Source organism: Copidosoma floridanum, unplaced genomic scaffold (genome assembly GCF_036245765.1).
Source record: "Copidosoma floridanum isolate Cflo_tuat_1 unplaced genomic scaffold, Cflo_Japanese_pri ptg000004l, whole genome shotgun sequence".
Classification (NCBI taxonomy): Eukaryota; Metazoa; Arthropoda; class Insecta; order Hymenoptera; family Encyrtidae; genus Copidosoma; species Copidosoma floridanum.
In genome coordinates, this window is record NW_028321881.1 from 31863622 (window position 1) to 31883425 (window position 19804).

The 19804-nt window shown below is 35.8% G+C and overlaps 1 protein-coding gene across 6 annotated transcripts in view; it reads left to right on the forward strand.

Moving 5' to 3' along the window:
* ash1 (histone-lysine N-methyltransferase ash1) overlaps positions 1-19804 on the forward strand; it is a 403336-nt gene that overhangs the window by 352992 nt on the left and 30540 nt on the right. For all 6 annotated transcript variants that reach the window (XM_089595732.1, XM_089595729.1, XM_089595737.1 and 3 more), the window contains 2 exons: positions 5231-5446; positions 19397-19546. In XM_089595732.1, the coding sequence (XP_089451858.1) occupies positions 5231-5446; positions 19397-19540 (360 nt within the window). In that variant the 3' untranslated portion in view covers positions 19541-19546. The remainder of the gene's footprint in view (positions 1-5230; positions 5447-19396; positions 19547-19804) is intronic.

Genomic DNA, 19804 nt, shown 5'->3' on the forward strand with positions numbered 1-19804 from the left:
TTATTAAAGCAATTTAATAATAATTTATTCTTTTAAATAAAATTCAATCGGGTCACTATAACAAGGTTCAACGTATATTTTATTACTGATATTTTACTTACATCTATCACTGACTATTTTTACTGCTGCTTCGGAGTTTCCTAAAGCTTCGTGCTGTAACCGCCAGTATTTCCTTAAACTACACGAAGGAGTTCGTGGCCAGTAAGGATGTTGCGATTTCTGCTTCTGCTGCTATCGCCGGAATTATTCTCGGCGGGCCTCCTTCGCTGTACCTCGCTCCTTAGCGTAGTCCGATACTTTTGATGTTCTCGATACGCACTTGAGTTGCCTCAGCCAACACGTTATGCCTTACGTGTATAAGGTACTCACAAGTCGCGAGTCATAAGTTGACTAAAACTTTAGAGGACAGGTGACAGGCGTAAAGAGAGCACTTTTTCCTCTTGATGGTGTGTTTTTATAGCATCAGAGCGAGTAAAAAAGGCCTTTGGTTGAATTAGGTCAACCAATGAGCGATGTTCTTGCAGACTGCGTTGACAGTTGCATGATGATGTTACATGTTATGATTTTACATATTAGGAAATAACAATACAACAGTACCAATCGCATTTTCTGACAAGTGCGATTGAGTTTTTGGGTCAGTGATGATGAAAGCTCAAATCAGCAAAATAAGAACGCCAAATATAAGTTCAATTGTGATAGTAAGTTTACAATTTCGAAATTAATCCTTCTGAGGATTTTACAATCAATGTCGAATATAATGAAGTAATGTGTGGGTTACAAATTTTTAATTAGTATACATTATCAAAATTAAAAAATTAATGAGCAAGTAACTATTCATTCATACATACATGCATTTTTACAATGAGGCTGGCCGTATTCTATGTCAGCATATTATGAAGCATTCACCTTTAAGCTAATACACACACGCGCACACATAAACGACATACAAGCTCCTCTTGTCATATTCACAAAACGTCTTATCTGAATTTTGATGGACGGATAGTTTTTAGTTATAATATAATTCGTATCAACTCGGGATGTAATCGGGCGCTGGAGGCTTCAAGATGCTAGCGCTTGCGAGCATTTGTACGCATATGAAAGCATATACTAAGCGACACTAGCGCTCGCAAGTAGTCGTGCGCAACTGCGCAGACCGCGAACGATCGCAAGCAGTTGTTAAGACATCACGACGTTGCTGCAAGCGTCAAGGTATGATTCGGCCGTGAAAGAGAGAGAGAGAGAGAAAGACTCGCGAAGTTCGTGCATTTTTTTTTTTGATAAGCTGCATCGCTACGGTAAACACTTCTTTTTTTTTGTCGCTACCGTTGCCACCACTGCTATTACTTCGGCTGCTACTGCTTCTACTAATGAGAGTGAGAGAACGTATACAATGCGTTTACTCCTCCGTAGTTACGAATCACTCTCTGTTATAGTAGCGTCTGTACAGTGAACGCACATACGGTAACGAAGCCGTTATGTGTTATACATCTTACACTACGTATCGGCCGACGCTTTGGCTTGGCACCGCTGTCATGTAGTAGTCCAAGCTGGAATACTCTTACACAGTCAAACGAAGTGCTATTCCCTTTTTTGGGAGAAAACGAACTGTGAGCAGGTCTACTCCAACCCCATTTGATACGTGCCATTAAAGACATACGTGGGGATTTTTCAAGTATACATTGATACATCTCCACTATAAATTGACTATAAGATATGCTACTACCGTATGACATAAACTCAAACAGTAGGTCAACGTTACCTCGGCGTACACCCCTCCATTTATCGATGGCTCGGGCGAAGAAAAGCTTAGCTCAGATTTAGCTATTTAAAATAACATGGAGAAATCTGAGTTAAGCTTTTCTTCCTCCGGGCCATCGATATATTGCTTGGTGAAACCTAACACCACTACGCCGAGTCAACGATTTAAATCAAAAGTATACTGTAAGTAAAAGCAAATAAGGCCTTTGGGCCGACGGCTGGTTCTTAATGAACAAAAATTAAATTTATTTGTTTGTAAAACGAATCTACGAGTTCCACTCTTTACTTATAGAAGTTTGAACGTAACACGCTTATATTAAAAAGAATTAAGTATAAAGTAATCTAACTCTCATAAAATTACTCGCAAAAAAATAATACAATTACCGAAATTATACAAAACTGTAAGTAACAGAAGCTGCTTTATTACTGCACTAAAGCTTTTCAATGAGCCGAGTGATTTGATATTAAAAAAAAATTAATGAATAAAGTTGATTCATAAATCTTTAAATGTAGTTTTACATTTTATTTTTGAATTCTATTTATTCTTATAAATTAAATGGATTCCTTCATGTTACACATATTTTTTAATGATACCTTATGGCGGGTAAATTATTGTTACATGCTTTGCTAACGATTTTTGTAAAAAGTTATAATTTGTAATGATATTTAGACAAAGTAATCCTTATAATGAGTAGATTTGTGCTATCTCTTGAACAGATAATTAAACTGATATCCGCAGGATTACAGATGCAACATTGTTTGCTACTGTTTTATGTAATACTAGCAGCCCCCCGTCTCGGCTTCGCCCGAGACTTACTAAATAAAACACCGTAGTGTGTTGACATGTAATGTGAAACATTTTTAGTTAGAAAATTTTACACATATTCCCGATACATCTCAGAACAAAAATCTTCTTATTAAAAACATATTTTTTCGGAATCCATATAGTTTATTTGGTCAAATAATAAGGTGTAAAAATTCAAAAAAATAATTATGCTGTAAAGTACCGTGCGTTCTTTATGCCATAAAATAATCGATGGCTATAAGAAGTTGTTGATTTACAGTTTTTTCTGTGTAATTCACAAAAAGGGCTATTTTTCAAAGCTGTTAAGATTTTAAACCCCCAAAAAATTTATATTAAAAAAAAATTTTTTTTTCTCATATCTCACAATTTTATAACCAGAGCAACAAAGTCCTGGACCTTAAACCCAACATTTTTATTGCCACAAAAACAGAAATACATTTTCTACTTATTTAAAAATCTGAAGTAGGATCTTTAAAGATTTCAGAGATTGCTGTGAGGGTACAATGAAAAGCTGATCTCTCACGTAATAGACTCTTAAGTTGTCGATTTTGACGCTGCTGTTTCAATCTCGATAAATTTTCTACGTCAGTTTCTTGACGCCTCAAATTGTATTCATTAGATACATTTGAAGTTTTCTTTCCAATATACTCTTTTGCGACTATTGGCATGCTTACGACTTTTATGACCCCTAAAGGCTATTTTCAGTCAACTTTGTTAATTTTAATACATTTGTTGGCAAGGTAGTTCGACGTCCGATGGCCCTAAAAAAGACCAGTGAGCTTCTTAAGTTAACTCTTTCTTGACTGCAGTTAACAGCAATTGTGACTGCCTGGATACCTCAGGGTGATCTTCTCTGGCTTACTGTTGAAGACCCAGACTGATTGGGAGAAAAATTACAAAGTCCGAAGCTTTGGGGCTAGTTGTAGTGCTCTTTCCCAACGTCTCCCGGTATAACGTCGAAGACGTTGGTGTCTAAAGCACCTTTTTTATTTGCAGATTCAGTTGTTTTGGTGATCTTAGATGGGGAGATTGTTTAGTGATACTTGTCCAGTGGAGGCTGTCCCGTTGGCTCAAGTTTTTTTTCCTTTATAGCTGTTATAGGTTTGTCGCGACGACCAAGAAAGTAGCCGTTATGGCTTCCCGTGCCCCTCAGAGCTGTTTTCCCTTGCTTACATTTGTAGCCACAAATTTTCTAACTATACCTGGTGGGATGGTGGGACTGCCACATAACTCTTAAGAGTTGGTGCAGATTGTGCTCTGGCTAGATATGTCTCCTGGTATTCTGGCAGACGGCATCGGTAGAATTAATTTTTTTTTTTTGATCGCACTCGTCGAGATTCAGGGTGAAGGGACACTTAGGTCCCTTTTCCTTAGAGAAGAGTGTTGTCCGTAACCGGGATACCCAGCTGCAGGACTATCACCAGCAACCTCTGCACAGTTTGTCGAGCTGCCGAAGCTCGACTGTACAACTTTCGATACGCTCCGGCCTATTATAACCACACTTATATAATTATGTTGCAGGTAGCTTCGATTTTATGTCGACGCCACCTAGCGGATTTTACTGAACTAAAGTGAAAAGCTGGCGTATTTTTGCAAAACTTTGAGCTCATTTATTGCTATTGTTATTAAATTTTTTAAGATAAAAACTATACTAAAACCATCTAGGAAGTATCATGAATCAGTGTGCAAAATTTCAGCAAAATCGGTTCAGTAGTGATCGCGGTTAGCCATTACAACGGTTTTAGCGCTTCTGCTTTATTTATTAGTAAGATTGTATACTCTAGTCAACATAAATAATAAAAAAACAAATATAAATTAACTCATACACAATTCAGAGATGTCAAAAGCACCCTCTACAAGTAAAACGTCTCGAATAAAAAAAAAATTTTTTTAGTTAGTAATTGTTTTAAAAAATTCGTGACACCTCAACGTTTCAGATAGCACACAGTAAAAAAATTTAAAAAACCAACATAAACGCACCAAAATAATTGTTTATCAATTTTTTTCATTTCTTTCCAAAATTTTTTCAAGTAAAATTTTGTATTATTTTCTTGGTTTTACCTTATTGATATATTTATACGAGACTCAATGAATAAGTTATTTGTTTTTCATTATGTCTTACACTTCCAAAATTTTTTCATTCGTAAATAAGGTGACTTAATGCGTAAAGCTACGTTTGCTGTCACGTAATACTGATGGCAGCGACATTTCGAATTATGTTATTTGTCAAACTCATGAGGAAATTTTTTTTACAAACTATGGTTTTAACCACGATAGGCAATTAGGAACAGTATTTTTTTTACCATTTTTTACGAAAAGTCAAAAATTCAACTAAGTAGAAATGCATTTCCTTTAAGGATTTAATTTAATTGATAAATTATTTTTAGAAATCGATATATATTATTTTATATATTGTAACTTTGTGTTGTTACACTAACTTATAAATTAAACAGGATTTATTAAATGCAGATTAAATTTAAAATTAAATAAAAAAAAATCATTTGAACGAATTAATATGCATATATATATATTCTAATTATGGTAAGAAGCATCATTTCTATAATAGGTATAATTTTTTATAATAATTTAGAAAAATGTGATTTATTCTATTTGTTTTAAAATGTATATTTTCAAAATCATTTAATGTTTCATGAAATTTTTCTACAGCCCCACAGTCTTGAAGGTATTCAATTTTTGAAGGCTCCAAAAGACAAAAAAAAAAATATCTCTGATGCTGAACAGAATAACAAGGCAGAATCTTGTGTTAACTCAAAGCTTAACAATGCAACTGATCGGCTTCCCAAATCTAGAGGCCGAAAACGATTGATGGACCACAGTAATAGCTATAATGCTATTATGATTTCTCATTTAAACTTTGTTCAGGTAATTATATAGGTTTATTCCGATTAAAAAAATTATTACATTTGAATCTTTCAAAATTAATTTTTCTGCAAGAAAACTTACATGGAAAACATATGGACTGACTATTTTTTTCTTTGAAGTACTCATTATTCAGGGATGTATGATATACATATGAGACGAGCTTGTGTCACATTAACTCCTTACAAAAAAAAGCACCAAAAAACCAAGAAAAAAAAAAACAACCACATTTTTAAAAACAATGTTAATGGATAAACTTTAAATCGACTGACTGATGGAAAGTCATGATTAGTACTAATGTTGCAAAAATCGGGGATCACCACAGGGCAAATCCCATTAAAAGTGCGTGATATGCACGTCAATGAGTTTTACGTTTCTCTGAGACATCGTTTCACAGTGCTTTCTCAACCCTCGTGTTACAGCGTTAAATTAAAAGCATCTTGATCGTTCTCTGACCGGCACCGTGGAGTGACTTTTTCCATCATACGTCCCTTTCCCTTTACTGGTATTCCTCAGGACCCTGATTCCAGATGCTGTAAATAAATGCCGAAAAATGGCTATTTTTAATCATTCTTATTTAATTTGTTTATTTTTTTTACCCATAGTTATAAATAAATTAGAACTTGAAAAAGCTCATTCTTCCAATTTTTCAAGCACTACTTTATACTGTTTCTTGTTCTTCTTAAAAAAATTGTTTTCTCATTAAAAATCACAAAAAACCTCTTACGGACCTTCGTTATAATATACATAATACAAAGTAAGGGCGCCTTCATAGTGAGAACTGTAACAAGTGTGAAGTGATGAAGAGAGACCGGCCAAGGTAGACATTGCAAACTCATGTAAAGTTAAGCCGTGAATTCACAGAGGTTTATCCATATTCAACTACAGGAAACCCAAACAAATTACAAATATCCATATTATTACAAAAGGTAACCGTGATTTGCAGCCGTTTCCGAAAATAACCGGGCCAGACCGATACTCACCGTAAGTGCTTACCGTCGGTGACCATGACAATCCAAGCTTAATCGGAGCTTACAACAGTGGACCATGGCTGATCGCGGGTAACCATCACTATGACCAACTGCACTGGATAAGGGCAAACCACGGGTAACTATAACTTCTCGTAAGTTCCACTGACTTACTGCATATAGCCAAGCTCTACAACGCTTTACGAAGCTTAACACGATTTATCCGAGGTGTATCTAGGTCTACTAAGGGTCAACCGAAGCTTCCCTATGTCAATCAAGGTATGCCTGGATGAGCAAAGGTAAATTGATATCTATCAAAGCTTATTCAGTTCACCGAGGTGTACTAAGGCTTCTCTTGGTTAACTGATGTACACCAAGATCTACCGAGGCTTACCTCGGTTGACGAAGGTATACCTATGTCTACCTCAGTTAACCAAGGTGTACACAGTAGACTAATAGAATTAGACTTTTCAAAAAATTAATTCCTATAAGCGAATAAAAAATTGGATAAGCGAGATAAAAGTGGTAGAAATTGCTGCAACCAAAAAACGAACCTCTGAATTTGTCAGCAAAGTGCCCAAAAAAAATGGTAAAAGTGCCAAAATCACCTAAATCGCGAATAAATCGAAATCAGTAATAGATGGAAAAAAAAGTTGAACACAAAAAAGATGCGCCTTTCCAATCGGCACAAAAGTAGCCTTGTTGAAATTAATTCCATTGAATAGTTTTTTTGCAAATTGCAAAAAACCGCACATTTGGCCGTTTTTTGAAAAATTCATAACTCAGTCCCATTTATATATGAAGAGCTGAAAATTTAATACAATGTTCCTTTCGTAGTCCTTAACATATGCTGCAAATTTTAAGATGATACAATTAATAGTTTTTGCAAACCGTCGTGTTAAAGAAAAAATGGTCCCTTCGAAAAATGGCTCTAAAAAAGTTTTGAGACCACTTACGGCCATTTTTCAAACGCACTGCTCTTTGTCAAGAGTTAGTGTTCAACATGCTAAAATTTCATAATCCTATCTTGTTTAGAAGTACTGTTAAAATTGTATCAAAAAACAGTGATTTTCGCAGGAAGCCGTCGACGGCGCGTGGTGGGGCGAGCTGCCGAATTAGGCCACGCCCACTTCCTCGCTGAGCGCTCAGCGCACTTTCGAGCGTGTAGGTTTAAAATGACTACACGTTGTAAAACCAACGATATCTCCGGAACTAAGTATCAGAAATTGAAGTTATTTTTTTAAATCTGGGGTAGCTTTCAATAATATTAAGATTGCACGTATCGACATATTGATAAAAATAATAATAGTCATGGACAAATGGTACTTCTGAAAATTATTCTACTAGTTGTTGGAAATTTTAGTACTTTTGTGATAGATATTACATATTTTCGTTTCCTGACTGTATGTACTGTTGTGCCGCTTGGAAAGGCGCATCTTTTTTGTGTTCAACTTTTTTTTCCATCCATTACTGTTTTCGATTTATTTGCGATTTAGGTGATTTTGGCACTTTTACCATTTTTTTTAGGCACTTTGCTGACAAATTCAGAGGTTCGTTTTTGGTTGCAGCAATTTCTACCACTTTCATCTCGCTAATCCAATTTTTTATTTGCTTATAGGAATTAATTTTTTTTTCAATGGCGTGAAATCTAATTCTATCAGTCTACAGGTACACTAAGGTACACTTAGGAAAGACCCTGAATATACCTAGGGTAGTCGATGCTCACGGCGGTGACTGCAATATGCCGTGGTATGATACTAGGTTGACCCTCGAATCTCGAAGGTTAAATAGAGATCCTTTTTTGGAATGGAATACGAACTGCGAGGATAATCGTATCAGTCTAAGAATGATGCTAGTCTTTGACTATGTGTATATGTGTGAACGTGCGTGTGCGTGCGTATATGTTTGGGCATAAAGAATGTTTATATTGAATATACAACATGGTAATCGATACAGAAAGTTATACTAAATTTTAAAAAGATATATACAGACATGGGTATTAAATAAAAAGCCATGGTAAGTGTAGTGTAGTTAGCTGTGCAGCGCTGTTGAAAATTGCATATTTTGGCTCTTACAAGATGGTGGATAACGATTCGTACATGATCACATTGATATGGGTACCGAATGGATGGACGAAATGAGTACGGAACAATGTCGTCAGCTATAAAATGCCGTCTGAAATTCAATATGGCAGCTTTTACAAGATATCTGCTTTCGGATTGCACAGAATCATATCGATATACGAGCAATGTAGCTCACATGTAAGAGCAACAAAGGAACATATGTGTCTTTTACACAACTTATTAAAGCAAAATCTCATGCTGAAAAAAATATCATCGTCAGTTAAGGAGTTTGGGATTCTTATTGGGATGCTAGGGCTACGAGAAAGGATCTTAATATTAATGAAAAAAATTATTGACTGTAGGCAACCATGCTTCTCTGTGTATTCTCGTAACCACGTGGACTCGCCATCCAGCCACAAGTTGTCGCTAGTGTCTTTGTGCACGGAGCCTATACGACGCTATTCGAAAGTCAATATCGCAACTTTTACAGGATGGTAGATTACAATTTTTACATCATCACATCGATGTGGGTACGAAACTAAAAGTAGTGACAAATGCGATATTGCTGGTTGTACAATGCCTTTCGAGAATTGATTTGGTGGCTGTAATAAGATGGCTGCTTGTGATTCGTACAACACTATATCGATGTTGGTACTAAATTGGATGACGTTACAAAAGCAATGTAGCTGGCTACACAACTTCAATGGAAATTGAATATTACGGCTTTTTTATAATGATGAATGGCGATTTTTGCAAAATTTTATCAATACGGATCCTAATTAAGGCAATTACAGATTGTTGCGGGGAACAAATAATGGTGGCTACAACAAGCATAATTCTAAATACTCAACTAATTGTATGTGATACTGTGAAAAAAATCTTAGAATAAATATGCAAGTTATTACATGATATATAGAAACGTTTTTTTTACGCTTCTTATTTTCATTTCATGTAAAATGTATTCAGTCCTACTCTTTACATATGTCGATCGGATTTGAAATGAAAAATTTGTTAATTTTTTCCTCACTATGTTACTGTTTCCACTGAAAACACTTCTTTCGTACGTACTGTTGTCAGCATCTGTAAATTAAAAACTAAGTATATCGCCTGAAACAGGTGTCTTCGCTTTTTCCTTATCGATAATCAGGTTATGCAGTATACAGGCAGCTTTTCCTATTAATTCGGTTTTTACTGGTAGATGTCCCATTATTTTCTGAAAAATACACAATTTTAGGCATAATCGTCCAAATCCATACTCAGCTGGTATTTGTGCTTTTGATATTTTTTTGTTGTACATGATTTCTTCTGTATTCAAGTTATTTCCAGGGTAAGGCTTTTGTAAATTTTGGCTTAGAGAATATGCACCGTCTCCAACAAAAAAATACGAAAATTCTGTATGGGAATTGTATAATTCGTCAGCAGCAGGTATTTTTAGCTTATTCGCTTTTAAAGCCTTGTAAAACGTAGATTGACGAAAAGTTGTTTATGATACAAATTATTGTTGAGCGATCGATTCTAAAGAAGTATGCCAGTTCACTGTATGTAGAAGCTGTAGCTTATAGTATGCAATATTATCGACTCTAAAGTAAAATTTTTGTATACACTTCATCATGAATCTCAAAACAAAAAATTTATTAGATGTTTTGTTTACCATATTATCACAACCAACTTTTTTTCTGGAAAGATAGGATTTATATGCAGATTGCACCAGATTTTATTAAGATTATTCTCCTCTTCAAATAAAATATATTTAAAAAAACTAGTTTCCATTCTCATGTATCTTTTTAATTTTTCTGGGCATATCTTCAGAATTGAGGACAGAGTGTAATATTTACCGACATATTTTTGGTTTTGGTTAATTTCGTGAATCTGTGCTCTCTTTACACGGTTCAATGTATTCAATGTATTATCTACTGAACATGCAGGGTTCTCACAAGCTTGCGGTATTGCAATAATATTGGAAGTCTACATAAAATTTTTGTTACAAAAGTAAAAAAAAGTTTTTAACAATGAAGTATATAGAAAGCATTTCTGGAATCCAATGATAAACAAACATAAGTCATGTTTTTAAAATATCTGTGCATAACTATTTGTTATGTGCAGAAATTTGAAACAGTTCCACTTGTATGGGAAAAAATGGCAGTCGTACTGAACTTATTTTCATTACAAATGTTTTAGAGTTAAAAAAAAAGTATTCCGCGTTCACAATAAATCCTTAACTACAAAAAATCAATATTGTCATTGTCGAAGATGCATAAAAATTAATATAAAAATGGTAAACATCTGCAGTTACGCTATTTATTCAGGTCTGTTATTTAGTAACGCCATTTTTTCCCATGCAGATGGCGTTATTTTAGATTCCTGCACGTAACAAATACTTTACAGTGAGAATACTTGAGTTTTTTTTTTGTCTAAAATCAATTAGGAAATACTTAATCAATTAGGTTTATACTTTTCTTCTTCTTATCATTCTATGTAAAAAGTGGGTGGGAGATTTTTTTCAACGGATCAGCTACCTTATTTATCTTTATTTCGCACATACTCAATCAGCCACACGGGTAGTGTTAGTGTTACTGTATATCTAAAGTTTATTTGTTCAGCTGTTAATGGTCTGATTGTTATTTTGTAAAAAGCATTTTGCTCATAAAGACTTCTAATTTTTTGTTTATTTTATACTCTTATTATGACATTAAGTTGCTTCCAATTAACATTAAATATTGGGTACATTTATCAAGTTTATATAAATGCAATATTTCCGTCAATTATATTTGCATGATTAAATGTGACTTTGATAGTTTTGTAGCTGGAATATTTTTAAAAGTTGAAGCAAAAAGTGTTTTACGGCTCTTCAAAGCAGAGAATTTTTTTTTATTTTGTGCGTTTTATTTCTGTGGCTTTATTAATTAACAAAACGGATTTAAAATTGCAGATGTTGTAATTCGATAATTTTTTTTTTAGGAGAACAGAAAATACCGCAGAAATATTTGCATAGAGTGAACAAGAGCTCCGATTTTGCGATGTTGGCAAAGAGAGAGATGGAGGGAGCTATCGGGCTATAGAACGATCATTGTGATTGGCTAAGGCAAGTGGGGTCTGTACTGGAGCCATGCTGGAGCCAATCATGGGGCTGGGTTAAACGAATACTGGCTCCGACACTTTTACTTACAGTTAGCTGTACCCCTTGTTTACTCTATGAGAAAACTATTAAGTTACTCAAAATATGATGTTATCTGGGTAATTTATAGCAAAACTCAAACCAATTAGCCAAGCTCGTGTAAGGCTGTAGAGCGTTAAACACTCATAAAACTTGGTTTGCGCGTTCAAAATCGTATGAGTTAGTAAAGTTGATTATAATTACGCTTTTATAGCTACCAAAAGAATCATAGCGATGCTCTTTTTTTGTCATTACTTTTTTATGTTTGAAGGTATTTAAATAAATATGATATTACTTTTTTACGCACAGTATGTTTAAATTGTGTATATGTATTTTAATATACCTAAGCGTTTATTATAGTACGTAAAAAAAGTGGCATTAGAATAGTGTCTCCTTACTTTTCAAATTTCGTACTAATTACTCACTTATTTATTTAAAGCAATTTCCCGTATAACTGTACAGTAAAAGCGGTATGTATATCTAATTTTTTTTACCTTTTTTCATTGCTTTTGAATTTTCCTCGTTATTGAAGTGTTTTTGATACTACGCTACAGTATATAAGAGCGGTTTTCAAAAACGCCTATACTTGTGAATGTGTACATTTGTTCTCTTAACGTACATATGCTAATAAATATATCGATCACTTTATCTGTAAAGCTTGAATACAAGTAGTTCGTAAATTACGTTGAGTGCATGAATCAATATTCAGATCCAGACTTCCGAAAGAAGAGCCAATGATAGACAAAGAATCTGAAAAACAAGAAGTCACGGTATTCACTAACGTATATGAAAAATTAAAAAAAGTAAAAAGCGATATATGGCACCGATTGATGCGGATAGTAGTCATTGTACTTAAAATAAACAGATTATTTATGGGTGCAAGTATTATATATGTTTTGCATTCATACTCTACAGTAAAAATTAATATTATATCACTGTCGTCCTCACGTCACATTTATAAAATACACGTTTACGTTGCAGGACTTCTTACAATTTACTTGTAGAATAAATAGGATATTCGGATTCCGCTCAAATAGCTATCTTAAATAAAGTTCAAAACAATTTTTTTGGTAACTGTAGAAGCGAAGTGATAATCAAATTTTCCCTCAAACGACGCTCTGCTCCATCGCCTTACGCTTGCTTGGCTAGTTAGTTCGAGCATTAACTTTTGGTTCATAAATAAAGACAGAGGGATAAAAATAAAAAATTATATTTGCTTCTAAAAGTCGTACAACAATGTATTTTTTTTTAATTTGCAAAAGAATTTCAGCTCCAAAACTATCAAAGTCATATTCAATTATACTAACATGATGACAGAGATTTAGGATTTATTTAAACTTGATAAATGTACCCGATAGTTAATGTTCCTTTTAAGCCACTCAATGTCATAATATGAGTGTAGAATAAACGAGAAATTTAAAGTCCAAATCTTCATGAGTAAAATGGTTCTTATAGAATCACAATCGAACTATTCCCAGCTGAATAAATAAACTGTTATTAAGTACCTTTTTACAGTAAAAGTTAAATATCCATAACTATTAATTTGACATCCAGGTTTTGGTCACTTTTTTAGTGTCCTTTATACGCGTTCTTTGAAAATTATTGGGGTATTTAACTATTATAAAAGTTATTACAAATTTAAAAGCAATGCGTTTTTCTACCGTAAGTCATAATTTTACAATTAATTAATAAACTGATTTGACTTCTACTACTGCCATTTTATAGATTTTTCAAAATTCTACAACTTTAGTGTTAAAACTTAAGTCAATTTTGAACCTGATTCCGCAGATATTTGTTGATGTTCAGTTTAAATCTCGTGCCTCACGACCCGAGCATTGTCACAGCCTCGATGGCTGGTGGCGGCAGCGTGCATACACTGTGAAGATAGTTTGCTTCCAGCGGTCAAGAAGATTCTCTCTGATCTGGAGTCAAGAAAGATAGAAGATCTCTGTTTGTGTTTTTCAATCTTATTCAGTTTCAGCTCTGTACGATTCAATAATAAATACACTTGATTTAACATTGGTTCTTCGAGCTGGATACGGAATCTGTAATATATCACAATGTAAGTACATGTTATGAAAAAACAGGAAAGTCATTTCTCATGAAGGGCCGCTGAGCTGCGAGTGAGGTTATAGGATCTCAGGGATGCCTTCGAGCGACGTAGTATGCAAAAAATCGACTCCCGATTGGGATAAGCCACGGTCCCGCGCAAGCTTGCGTGGTTCTTTCATGGACCTAAACCGGCTACATCAGCTATTTTGGTTTTATTAAGGTTAGAAAGTCTCATTCTCGCACGTTCCAGCACTTTAAAATTCTGTGACCTCAGGAAATGGTACAACGCTAATTAAACGAGCTCACACCCGTAGTGACTCCCTTAACGGATACGCAGGCAACCTGAGGCGTAACCCTCCTCTCGCTCTTAGACCAGGGCCCTCCTCAAATCGCAGAGCATGACGAGCACTGCTGTGCTCGATGAGCAAGCGTTCAACTCTTGATTTCAGGGTCAACGAAGGATGGAAAGTCAGTCTCTTGACTCAACAAGCTCTCGGTTAGTCGCTGGACCGCCTCAATAAATCGATCGTCAGCATCGATCAATGGACTGTTGGCCTAATAGAAGCCAGGATAGAACTTCTCGAAACTGGGCGAGTTTTCAAGCCACTCACCAGCGGCTTTTTGTGCAGGATCACATCATGGCAATTCGAAACCTAAAAAGTCACTGCACGATGAAACGAGTACAGGCCTGCAAGGACTCCTGCACACTTTGGAAAAACATAGAGATCAACTGCGGGCCCTAGAACAACTTGTGTAATTCTCGAATGCGTGAATTATTTCATTTGCAGCCATCTGCATAGGCTCTTTGACAAGAAGAGCATGGAAAGACGAACTCGAAAAGTTGGAGGTTGTTTTCCCAGTTCCTGAAATTAACGCAGCAAGCTTCAGTACCCTGTCGGGTTTTTTACAGCGATGCTGTCACTCCCTCTTGCTTCAGTGGAAGCATATCGCTCTTGCCGTAGTGGCCCTTGTATCCCAGCTCCAGTTCTTGCTTCCATTCCATCTGGCCGTCGCTACAGATCTCTAGCAACTTGTGCTGACAGCCCACCTTGCCCTGTCTGTCAATTACAGCATTACATTTGCAGTCGCGATCGCTTCTCAGAAATTAATACTGTGGAACGGAGAGAGATTTTCACGCAAGCCAGGCTGTGCTTTAGTTGTCTTAAGATAGGTCATCCAGCACGCTCTTGTCCTTCATGCAACGTCTGCTCATTTTGCCAGGCCACACTGAGAGATTAGTGGAACGCCCTTTGTCCTTCAGGTGGCGCGGCTGAGCTAACGTACGTTGAGACGAGAGACGACCCAGAGTGGGACGCCAGGCGCTCCACTCTTGCAGCATAAGCAATGTGCTACAAATATGGTGCTATTAATTTGCTATTGACGAGTACATTAGATATACCCACAGTAGCTCGCGTGCCGAGCGTCGAGTATAGTATATTACAATGCATACTCGATGCGCATAAGTGTATGTAACGCGCATGTGTGCATACGTATATAGATGTATATATGTATATTATTGAATGCATTTGTATGTATGCACGTTTATGAATCGTGTCGCTCAAAAATATATTAAAAATAATACGGTATGTTTTAAGGTTGATCAATTTATTCGAGGAGTAACATATTCTGTATTATTATTTGCCACTTATTACGTTATTGTAATTGTAAATGACACTGGTAACTTCTACATTATAATAATTTACAATCTAGTTTTATATAAATTAAATATTATAAAAATCAAAAATTAAAACTTATTTTTCATAACAGTTTGTTTGAATAAAAATTTTTATTTTACAGTTTGGAGAGATAATTTTTTTTTTTATGAAGTACAGTTATAGGGTTAATATGTATAAAAGTTTTTAGAAATAATAGAAAACATTTCGAATTTTCGTTACTTTAAAAATTATTTTTTTTAAATCGACACCCTTTTAGTTTTTTTTTGCTTTTGTTTTCGATTTTTGAGATTAAAAAATTTATTACAAAAAAGATGAACTATTCAGGATCTTCATAAATACGTATATATACATATATACTTATAATATACACGCGGCTGTAGTTGTTATTTTTGTGACAGAGTAACGAACAGGTAGCACCTATACAGTGAATAGTATATATAGATATGTTCAGTACTGATGTGCTATGTATCATATACATACATTAATTATTATCTATAAGATACAAGTAACTTATCTAATAGATAGTATTAATAGCTTGTGTCGTGGACATATACTGTACCACGAACTGGAACAGACCATGCACTAGATACCGGGACAACTGCTGTACTATATAGATAGTACTGCTGCTGTACTACGGTGGTCCGCCTAGCGTTCAAAGTGGCTCGCCAGCTGTCCCACTGCCTGGATCGGTAGGCGTACGTTACATTAGGACTCTGTCCGACCGTGCGAGGACAGAGGACGTTCCACGAATCTCTCAGTGCACTCATCATAGTACGCTTCATGAGGGAGGCTGCAAGCGCGAAGTCTGTATGTCTGTCCCACCGCATTGGTACGTCTCGAGGGCCTTCGCAGACGGAGATTCACAACACGGGCCTTACTAGATGCCTGCTTTGAGGTCACATTAACTTCGGTCAAACTAGCACTCAGAGTCGGTGCTCCCCTCATTCCGTCGATGTCAAAAATCAGTGCGGTTGATGGGTCATGTGCGTGGAACTGGACGTTTAAAACACTTTCTACTGTTAGTTCGTCCGTGGCATACGTGACCAGTTCTAGTCTCGTTGGAGTTGGAGTATTTGAATTCCCTTCAACAGCGGTCAAAGGGGGCCGCTCAAAAGCGCAACTTTCGGGTCAACGATATCATCATCGTTCTAGACCTGACTCTCCTTCAGCCTAGCGCAAATTAGCCGCTCAGTCGTATCATCGCCGACCACACTGGCTACGATGGCTTGGTTTGTGCGACTACCATCAGGACCAGCACCGTGGAGTACACGCGACTTATCACGAAGCTGACCCTTCTCCCATTGATGTCAGATTCAATATCAGAGACTACAGCCCAAGATGATGGCATCGATGTCACCGAGCCGTCTTTGGCGGGCGGTGTCTTAAGATCTTATCTGATTTGTTCCTGGAACGAGGTGGACGAATTGTTTAGTTTTAATCTCGTGCCTCACGGCCCGAGCATTGTCACTGCGTTGGCGGCTGGTGACGGTAGCGTGCATACACTATGAAGATAGTGCGCTTTCTGCGGTCAAGAAAAAAAAAGATGCTGATCTGGCGTCAAGAAAGATAGAATTCCTTTATTTGTATTTTTCAATCTTGTTCATTTTTAGCTCTGTACGATTCAATAATAAATACACTTGATTTAACAGTGGAGATCTGAAAAAAAAAAAAAAACAATTTTTTTTAAACATTTTACCGGCTGCTATTTTGTTATTTTTGGAAGGAAATTATTCTAGTACAATGCATACTGTCAACCACTGAGCTTGGATCTGCAAATCGTTTGTAGTTATGAATAAGGATATAGTGTAAGGGTGAGATACCGTCAAGCCATCTCAGGTATGCTGAGTGAGTGATGAAAAGAGGGAAAGAGGGTTCAGGTCTTTTAACAGAAGGGAAAAGAGGGGAACGGGAGAAAAGCAGCGAGCGTACGGTAGGTTGCCTTCGTTTTCCCATGTTCGAGTTCGACCATGATTTAACCTTGTTCCGCGATATCCAGGGCTGCCACGTTTTCTCCGTATGCGTCGATAGGAGAGATTGCGAGTGCTCTGACTGGAAGACCCAGGGATCGAGAAGAGCCGTACATCAGATGCAAGGCACCATGGAGGCTAACAATCGTTTATTGCTGCCAGTGGGGACGCCTACTGGCCTTAACGGGTGCATCCTATCTCTCTCCACTAGATACCTCGAGAGCTTACACGGCGACTGTAGGTACATACCAACAAATAGTTTGTGTAAAAGGTAGTGGCCCTCTTTAGTTCACGTGCATCTGCCCGCGACACGGTTTTGCGCCACGTACTTATCGAACTCCCGTGCTTGGTCCGCTCACACGTACACTCACACACATACACCCACGAGTAGAGTTAGTGTAATGTTTCTATTATTCCTAAGTATGCATTTTGAAAATTTTTTTAACGTTACTCGTGAGTGTTTATTTCTAAGTGTGCTCTATTCCCCCCCCCCCGTTTTGTGTTGAAATAGTCACGAGGTGCGACGACGTAAGCAGCTATGATCCCTAGTCCCAGTGGCATCTCAATCGACGAAACCCCCGTATTATATTATAGGTATTGCCGAGGGTATTTGGGCAACACCGACCCAGTCGAGGCCAATGCTTCCGCCTTGTCTATCCGCATCGTGTGCACCCCATAACAATGGATACAGTATTTTTTGAAGTTATATTTCTATAAGCGCGTTCTGTGCTACAGAGTAAACCAACGACTTCAGTATTATGACTTTGAGAAAATATGTAACGGAAGTAGATTTTTCACTTTACGCCCTTCGCCGCCTGTCTCCGTCCCTGGCCGCACTACGCCACGCCAATTCCAAAGAACGTAGTGTGTGAAGCATGTAAATTTTGAATTTTATACTTTTTTCTTCAACTTATTCACCCTTAAAAACAATTTGGCATTTTACTATATTCAAATCCTAACCTTCGCCAATTTTCGTTTCTGTACAAAAAAAACTTTTGCTACATTTTACAAAAGCCTGCCTAATAAATTTAAAAAATTCATAATCTTCTGTTTAAAAAAATTCAATCGTATGAATTACTGTATTACTTTTTTTTTTAACTTGAACAAGTTATTTTCTAATGATACAAAGATCAACAAGTCTATCATAGTCTCACCAAATAAATCTGTACTACTTAACTATCCTATATAGTATGGTATTATCACTGTAATTTATCATCAATACTGTATTTTTTGTCCAAACCAAGGGTAATGCGGTAAAATTATCATTTTAATTGAGGTTTATAAAAATAAAGAATGGTTTTAGTCACGATTCATACACAAATAGTATATTTTTACAGCCCGAAAATGTCATTTAAATCATAACCATATAATCTCAGCTTTAACTAATCACGTAACGAATACAAGGATTCAAAATTTTTTTTTTTGAATATGATTTTTCAAACATGAAATTGCATCTTTTTTGCATGGATCTTAATACAAAACAATCTACTATAAATCATATCCAAAGTTTACATTTGTTCATAACTTTTTAAACATGATTTTCAAATTTCTATCTTTATCTTTGTCTTTACGGCTAGACAGGAACTTTAGTCTATGACTTCTGGATCCTTAGTCGTCAATAAACTCTAACTCTTCTTACCTTCAATAGTCTGTAGTTACGTCTTTTTGTTTTATAAACATGGGTTATGTATTTAAAAGTCAGTCCATAAAATGCTTACCTTAAAACTGTATAAAGGCGAGCCACCTGTGGTATCAAGGAATAAAGAAACTTGTTAGCCTTTTTTAGTTTCATAAGAAATTTGAGTTTCAAAATTAAAATAATCTTATGGACCATTATGTAATTTTATCTAGTATTACATAATTATCAAACAAAATCTTCAAGTTACACATACTTTTAATTGTAAGTACGTGGAAAGCTGCGCGTAGTTTAGTGCTTATTTCAATGTGTTTGTGTTTTACATCATGGTTTGAAATACTAAATCGCATCATGAATATTTTTTTTGATGATAATAATACCTGATGGTAAATAGACAATATTTTGAGTATGGAAATAATAAATTGAAATATTTACAGAGAGAAAACCAGAAAAAGAAGCTTAACAGCATTTTGCTCAAACTATTGGATAAACTGCCGAACAAATCAGAGCCTTTAGATGCATCCAATATTTTAGAGCACAATAGAAGGAATCGCAAAAGACCGGGTACATTAAATCCATGATATTGGGTGAGTATAAAATTATTTAATTTTTTAAACTGACATTATCTTCGATTTAAGAATGATTATTTCTATACTTAAGGTGGCTTGGGCGATTTTTATCGGCTTTTTCAAAACCTCTGAAATTCTGAAATTATGTGAATAAAGTATGCACAAATTCATTTACGATAAGAAAATACTGGGGTAAACGACTTAATTTTTTTGCAAATCGCTACTGAAAATTCACCAATTTAACACCTCCTCTTATGAACAGTGGTCACAAAATCT